Source organism: Elephas maximus, chromosome 23 (assembly GCF_024166365.1).
Source record: "Elephas maximus indicus isolate mEleMax1 chromosome 23, mEleMax1 primary haplotype, whole genome shotgun sequence".
Lineage (NCBI taxonomy): Eukaryota > Metazoa > Chordata > Mammalia > Proboscidea > Elephantidae > Elephas > Elephas maximus.
Genome location: NC_064841.1, coordinates 46,306 through 54,866, shown reverse-complemented (window position 1 = coordinate 54,866; position 8,561 = coordinate 46,306). Strand labels below are relative to the sequence as shown.

At 41.9% G+C, this 8,561-nt stretch overlaps 1 protein-coding gene across 1 annotated transcript; it reads left to right on the top strand.

Annotated features, from left to right (window-relative positions):
• Positions 1–1,961: 1,961 nt before the first annotated feature.
• Positions 1,962–4,195, top strand: ARL14 (ADP ribosylation factor like GTPase 14). The gene has a single exon (XM_049867409.1). The coding sequence runs from the start codon at positions 3,030–3,032 to the stop codon at positions 3,900–3,902; it is 873 nt and encodes a 290-aa protein (XP_049723366.1). The 5' UTR covers positions 1,962–3,029; the 3' UTR covers positions 3,903–4,195.
• The last annotated feature ends 4,366 nt before the right edge of the window (positions 4,196–8,561 follow it).

Sequence of the window (8,561 nt, the reverse complement as noted above, 5' to 3'; positions counted from 1 at the left end):
TCTAAGACTGTAGCAGTGTGGCTAGCCCCCACCCCAAATTGCATTGCTAGACTATCCAGTATAATTCAAGACCCTCAGGCAAACAAAATCCACCTATCCAGCATAACATTCCAGAGGCCCAGAGATTACCTCCTAGAAGCTTGCCCAGATCTCTCTTTGGACAAATTGAATTCATTACTACACAGCCAAAAAGCCAAGTCTTGCTCTTGGACCGACACGTTTGGCTTGTGCCACCCTTTGTGCTCCTCTGACTCACCAAGTGTTACTGAGTCTTAGCTCACTGTGTTGTGAATGTCTGCTTATTTCTCTGTGAGCTTCCAAAGAGCAGGGGATTGTAGCTTTCATCTCTGTACATTCTTTTGTACAATGCCTAGTGTATAGCAGATGAACAACAAATGTTTTCTGAAAAAAAATGAATGCACAAATCTAACGAGCTCTGCCCTCAGACCCCTACATCAGACTTTCTCCTACCTATTCTCTCTTCCTGGCTTGGACACAGGTCAAATACCCTCCTCCAACTCCTTTAAACTTAACTAATCTCTCCCTTTCTTTACAAAAACAAATCCTTACCCATTCAAATTCCTCATACTACTAGATAAAGGCAAGGTTTAAGAAAGCTTAATTGGATCATTCATCTATATAAACCAACTGCTGGCTGCTTATTTACTACCCTATCAATGTAAATGCTGACCTAGCTTTAAACTGCTCCATGAGTTGGCTATATTTTACCTAACTAATCTTATTCTCTGTAACTCACCAACAGGTCAGTTATCTCTATTGCACAATTTCAATCCATTTTCAGGCCTTTCATATCCTACTCATCTCACTTAGATGCCCTCTCTTCTGTTTAACCCAAGCTCTGAATACCTTTCCATGTCCATTTCAAGTTCTATGTTCTTCTTAATACCCTCTCTGATTTCCTAGAGTATTCATACATCATAGACTTAACACCCGCTGTTGAGAATCACCATTTCTGTTGTATAGTGTTGCCTTCATTATATGAAAAAGAATTAGTCGATGTTCAACCATTTCAAGAGGTAGCATATGAGCAGGAACTGATGGTACTGAAGGAAGAAGTCCAAGCTGCTCTGAAGGCATTGGCAAAAAACAAGGCGCCAGGAATTAACGGAATATCAATTGAGATATTTTAACAAACGGATGCAGCGCTGGAGGTGCTCACTCATCTATGCCAAGACATATGGAAGACAGCTTCCTGACCAACTGACCAGAAGAGATCCATATTTATGCCTATTCCCAAGAAAGGTGATCCAACCGAATGCAGAAAGTATAGAACAATATCATTAATATCACATGGAAGTAAAATTTTACTGAAGATCATTCAAAAACGGCTACAGCAGTATATCAACAGGGAACTGCCAGAAAACCAGGCTGGTTTCAGAAGAGGACGTTGAACCAGGGATATCATTACGGATGTCAGATGGATCCTGGCTGAAAGCAGACAATACCAGAAGGATGTTTACCTGTGTTTTATTGACTATGCAAAGGCATTCAACTGTGTGGATCATAATAAATTATGGATAACATTGCGAAGAATGGGAATTCCAGAACACTTAATTGTGCTCATGAGGAAACTTTTACATAGATCAAGAGGCAGTTGTTCGGACAGAACAAGGGGATGCTGATTGGTTTAAAGTCAGGAAAGGTGTATGTCAGGGTTGGATCCTTTCACCATACCTATTCAACCTGTATGCAGAGCAAATAATCCAAGAAGCTGGACTATATGAAGAAAAATGAGGCATCAGGATTGGAGAAAGACTCATTAACAACCTGAATTATGCAGATGACACAACCTTGCTTGCTGAAAGTGAAGAGGACCTGAAGCACTTACTAATGAAGATCAAAGACCACAGCCTTCAGGATGGATTGCACCTCAACATAAAGAAAACAAAAATCCTCACAACTGGACCAATAAGCAACATCATGATAAAGAGAGAAAAGATTGAAGTTGTCAAGGATTTCATTTTGGTTGGATCCACAATCAACACCCATGGAAGCAGCAGTCAAGAAATCAAATGACGCATTGCATTGGGTAAATCTGCTGCAAAGGACCTCTTCAAAGTGTTGAAAAGCAAAGATGTCACCTTGAAGACTAAGGTGCGCCTGACCCAAGCCATGGTATTTTCAATTGCATCACATACATGTGAAAGCTGGACAATGAATAAGGAAGACCGAAGAATTGACGCCTTTGAATTGTGGCATTGGCAAAGAATATCGAATATACCATGGACTGCCAAAAGAATGAACAAATCTGTCTCAGAAGAAGTACAACCAGAATGATCCTTAGAAGCAAGGATGGCAAGACTGCATCTTACATACTTTGGACATGTTGTCACGCTTGGCAAAGTACAGGGTCAGCGGAAAAGAGGAAGACCCTCAACGAGGTGGATTGACACAGTGGCTGCAACAATGAATTCAAGCATAACAACGATTCTCAGGATGGCACAGGACCGGGAAGTGTTTCGTTCTGTTCTGCATAGGGTCGCTATGAGTTGGAACCGACTGGACAGCACCTAACAACAACATCATTTTGATAGTCTTGGAAAGGAGAGGAGATAAATACATGTACTCAATTTGCCATCTTTACCCAGGCTGTCCACTTAATTTTTTTTAAAGTGTTTGTGTTACAAACTTCCTTATGGTAAACTGGCCTTGTGACTGGTATAAACTGCCTAGAAGATGAAAGAAGTGATTATAAATGTGATTACAGAAGTAAGGTTCAGATAACCTTGGGCAGTTTTTTAAAGTTTCCCACTGAGAAATCTGGGCAAGGGGAAAGTACTTAAGATTCTGTGGAGAACAGTATGAGATAAACTCTCTCTCCCCAACTTCAGAAGCCAGGTTACTTATTTACAACTGGGATAAGATTAAATAACTAGAGAAATTCTACAAGTCACTTGTAAAGTTAGTTTTCATTGTGCAGCCAGTCCACGCTCCTGTGTGTGTCAGAACCTTCCATTATCTTGACTCCCAGCCGTTGAAAGAGAAGAAAGCCAAAGCATTGCTTATACATGCCTCTCCTGAGTTCCACTCACTCACAAAGAATTTCCCCTTTGTGTTCCAGTGACACTGGCTGGTTACTCACACCACAGAGTCCTCAGGATTGGTTGGGACAGCAAATAAAACACTGTTTGCCCATAATCAAGTTGATAAGCAACGACATAAATGCAGGCAGGCTCCTGTTCTTAGGATGTAACAGGAGGCATTTGCTCTCTTCTTTCCTCCTAACATGTTCATGTAAGGCCTGGAGAAGAAACACTGTCTCTGTCCCAAAGAGAAAATCTTTAAAGAAAACAAATCCTAAAATGGGTCTACTGAGTTCTAAAAGCTCCAAGGTCAAGCAAGCTCAGATTCTTCTCCTGGGACTCGATTCAGCAGGGAAGTCTACCCTCCTTTATCAGCTAAAGCTTGCTCAGAGTGTTGTAACCATCCCAACGATAGGTTTCAATGTGGAGATGATACAGCTGGAAAAGAGTCTTTTGCTCACTGTCTGGGACGTTGGCGGCCAGGAAAAAATGAGAACCGTTTGGGATTATTACTGTGAAAACACCGATGGGCTGGTGTACGTCGTGGACAGCGCGGACAAACGGCGGCTGGAAGACTCCAGGAGAGAGTTTGAGCACATTTTGGAGAATGAACACATTAAAAACGTGCCTGTTGTCCTCTTAGCCAACAAACAAGATATCCCTGGAGCTTTCACCGCTGAGGACATCACCAGAATATTCAAAGTGAAGAAGCTCTGCTGTGACCGCAACTGGTTTGTGCAGCCCTGCTGTGCCATCACCGGGGTAGGGCTGACAGAGGGCTTCCGGAAATTAACGGGATTTGTGAAAAGCCATGTGAAATCAACAGGAGACACTTTAGCATTCTTCAAGCAGAACTGAGCCTGTGAAAAGAACCAGGCAGTGAAAGAGACAATGATGAAGTTGCAATGGTAATTTTTTTTTTTTTTTACATGCTAAGTGAGAAAACCAAGTTACCGTGTTCTCATATTGGCAAACTTTTCCAGAAATGTTATTTTGCCTAAATTTAGTTAAACCACTCAGGATAATATCTAGAAAATATTTATATTTAGCCAGGCACTTTAGCAAACTATGTGGTAATGATGATTGAGAAATGAAAATGTTACAATTTTGTGCAAAATTCTAACAAGTTGGATGATTCAGAATAATCTTATTTGGGATCCGGTAAACTATTGCTTTATTAATTTTATACAACTTTTAGAACAAAGTAAACTGTCTGCTAATAGAGGCAGTGTTCTTTCAGATTGTGTTTAGCTGTTACAGGTATTGAATTTCTACCATGTTCTTATGTAATGTGAAAATGTGTTAAAAATGAGCTTTGATATGTTCAATAATGGAAAGGAAAAAGTTTGATGTTAACGTTTTATAAATCCCTACCCCCTAAATGAAGCTTGTCATCTGGGTTTCTGCCACCTCTTTGAAATCTATTGCTGGGAACTTCCTGCAATGAATCTAAATCAGTGAAGTCTAGGTTGTTTATTGCTTAGAGGCTGTATTCTCCCATAGGGAACAGAAGTTTATATCTTAAATCTTTAGAAATCAGGGTAGCACCTTAGGGGTTTAGGACAGAGTCTGGGCATAGAGCTCAGCTCTAGGCTGCAGCCCCAAGACCTGCTTCAGTGGAATTCAAGAAAATAGTCATTACTTGGAACCTTATATACAGCTCACTGTACTGATTAAACAGGAATGAGGACCGGACTTTGCTCTTAGAGACCTTGCACAGGAGGAAACACCGTAAAGCTAGTAGTAAGCCGAGGGCAATATGATACTACGTGCTTTAACAGGAGAGACTCCGATGTGGGTGTCTTAGTCATCTAGTGCTGCCATAACAGAAATACCACAAGTGAATGGCTTTAACAAAGAGAAATTTATTCTCTCACAGTCTAGTAGGCTGCAAGTTCAAATTCAGGGTGTCAGCTCCATGGGGACGGCTTTCTCTGTCTGTGGGCTTTGGAGGAAGGTCCCTCTCATCAATATTCCCCTGGACTAGGAACTTCTCTGAGCAGGAACCCCAGTTCCAAAGGCCGTGCTCTGCTCCCGGCACTGCTTTCTTGGTGGTATGAGGTCCCCAAGTCTCTGCTTGCTTCCCTTTTCTTTTTATCTCTTGAGAGATAAAAGATCGTTCAGGCCACACCACAAGGAAACTGCCTTTACATTGGATCAGGAATGTGATCCGGGTAAGGGTGTTACAACCCACCCTAATCCTCTTTAACATAAAATTGTTATCACAAAATGGATGACAAACACAATACTGGAAATCATGGCCCAGCCAAACTGATCCACACATTTTCGGGGGCGGAAATAATTCAATCCATGACATGGGGGAACCAGAAAGTGCTTCATACAAGAGGTGGTGTTTCAGAGGCTCTCCAACTCCCAGGGAAGTTCTGGTTACTAGGAGGCTCAGGGCATTGTAGGGGAGGGAAGGAGAAGAGGAACTGGAGATGGAATTCCCTTAATTGGCTCAGAACTGCCAGGGAGGCCCTGGTATTAACAAATGACACTCTTTCATCCCACCCCACCTCCAGAAAGGGTCTTTTAATCTAGAAGCAGGTCTCAAGTCTCCCCAGCAGCACCTGAACACCGAGTTGCAAAGGAAAACAAAGGTACAGTAAATAAGGGTGTGAGGACAGTGGTGGTTCAGTGGTAGAATTCTTATCTTCCACGTGGGAGACGTGGGTTCAATTCCCCACCAATGCACTTGAAGCACAGCCGCCACTAGTCAAGCTATCACTCTGGAGGCTGAGTGTCGGTATGCTGCTGAACGGGTTTCAGTGGAGTTTCCAGACTAAGACAGACCAGGAAGAAAGGCCTGGCAATCTGCTTTTGAAAAATCAACTCATGGAAAGCCTGTGGATCACAATGGTCTGATCTCATTGTGCCTGGGGTTGCCATCAGTCGGGGACGACTATCCGGTAATTAAGAACAACAACAAATAAGGGTGCCTGCCCTGGATTCCTTTCATGGTTTTCTTCTCTCATCTTGACACAGATAGGGTTAACTGTGCAGGTAGCTGAACAAAAAAGCTTTTAAAAAATTATTACCTAGAAATGGGGTAAACAGGAACCACACCCTGTCAATATGAGATAGTATTGGGGCAGCCCGTGAATGACTGTCTCCTTCTTAGTGTCTTTCTAGTCCCCTCCTCCTTTGCAGTCTTCGTATGCGCAGAGGAGCAGAGTGTGACTGCTGTTTGACCTTCCTTAGCCCTCCGAAGATGGCGATGTAGTGCCGAAGATCAAGTGCGTGTGCGCTATATCCCATAATAAGTGATGCCAAGGGCTGCCGAGAGGACTCCATCATGAATATCAGCGGGTTCCATCTTAGATTCCAGATGCGTGTGCAACCTAATTAACATGCACCGCCATTCTGAGAAGTACTCACACCTTGAAAGAAGCGCCCTAAATATTCATTACTCTCCTCTCCACCAACCCCATATAAGCCCTAGCCTTGCTTCCTTTTCGAGTCAGTCTTTTGGAGAGGCTTAGATCCCCCCTGACTCCTTCTGCCTGGCTTAACCAAAATAAAGCTTGCTGAAGATAAAATTTGTCTTTCGCGTGTATTCTTACTCGGGAAAAGACAAGGACCCTTTGTGTCAGATTGGCAATTGGTAAGAATCTTAGCCATTATTTGTTCAGCAAAGATCCGTGTACCTATTTCTGTGCTACATGGTAGGAATTCAAATAGGAAAGTAGGCATACACATCATAATAGTTGCTGTGGTTGAATATTCGCAGGTACCAGGTGTTGTGCTAAGCACTTCCATAATCTTTTCTCTTAATTTTCACAACTGCCCTGAAAAATAAACATTATTATCTATCTCAATTTTACAGATGAGACTTCTGAGGCTAAACAAAATTAAACAACAATTATAAAAAAATAAATAACTTGGTATTTTAACTGAGTGGCAGAGTTGATATTCAAACTCAAGAATGTCTGATTCCAAGGCTGTACTGTTAATTGCCTTACACATTAGGTATGTTCTATGTCTTCCACCCACACTTACAACCCACAGTTAATACTAAATCCAGGCTGACATGTATTACTTTTATAGTAAAGAGCTTATTTAAAAAAAAAACAAACGAGGCAGAATAAATTAAATGCAAAAAGAGAGATATAAGAAACATGCTGATCCAATAAAAAATGGGCAAATGAAATGAACAGACACTTTACCAAAGAAGACATTCAAGCGGCTAACAGACACATGAAGAAATGCTCTCGATCAATAGCCATTAGAGAAATGCAAATCAAAACCACAGTGAGATACCATCTCACCCTGGCATTACTGGCACAAATCAAAAAAACAGAACATAAGAAATGTTGGAGAGGCTGCGGGGAGTTTGGAACTCTTATGCATTGCTGGTGGGAATGCAAAATGATACAACCATTTTTGAAAACTATATGGTGCTTTCTTAGAAAGCTAGACATAGAAATACCGTACGATCCAACAGTCCCACTCCTAGGAATATATCCTAGAGAAGTAAGAGCTATCACACGAATAGACATATGCACACGCATGTTCACTGTAGTGTTGTTCACAACAGCAAAAACATGGGAACAATGTAGATGCCCATCAGCAGATGAATGGATAAACAAACTATGGTAGGTACACACAATGGAGTACTACGTAACAATAAAGAACAATGATGAATTCGTGAATCATCTCACAATATGGATGAATCTGGAGGGCATTATGCTGAGTGAAATAAATCAATCACAAAAGGACAAATATTGTATGAGACCACTACTGTACTGAAAAGGCTTACAAACAAAAAGAAACAATCTTTGATGGTTATGAGGGAGGGGAGGGGTAGGGATGGAAAAACATTAAATAGACAATAGATAAGTGGTAACTTTGGTGAAGGGTAAGACAGTACACAATACTGGGGAAGCCAGCACAGCTTGTACAGGGCAAGGTCAAGGAAGTTCCATAGACACAGCCAAACTCCCCGAGGGACCGAATTGCTGGGATGAGGGCTGTGGGGACCATGGTCTCAGGGAATATCTAGCTTCATTGGCAGAACATAGTTTATAAAGAAAATGTTCTATATTCTACTTTCGTGAGTAGCATCTGGGGTCTTAAAAGCCTGTGAGTGGTGATCTGAGATACTCCACTGGTCTCACCCCTTTGGGAGCAAGGCAGAATGAAGAAAACTAAAGATACGAGGGAAAGATTAGTCCAAAGGACTAATGGACCACAACTACCATGGCCTCTACCAGACTGAGTCCAGTACAACTAGCTGGTGCCTGGCTACCATCACTGACTGATCTGACAGGGATCACAATAGAGGGTTCCAGACAGAACTGGAGAAAATTGTAGAACAAAATTCTAACTCACATAAAAAAAGACCAGACTTACTGGCCTAACAGAGACTGGAGAAACCCCAAGAATATGGCCCCTGGACACCCTTTTATCTCAATAATGAAGTCACTCCTGAGGTTCACCCTTCATTCAAAGATTAGACAAGCCCATAAAACAAAATGAGACTAAAGGGGGACACCAGCCCAGGAGCAAGGACTA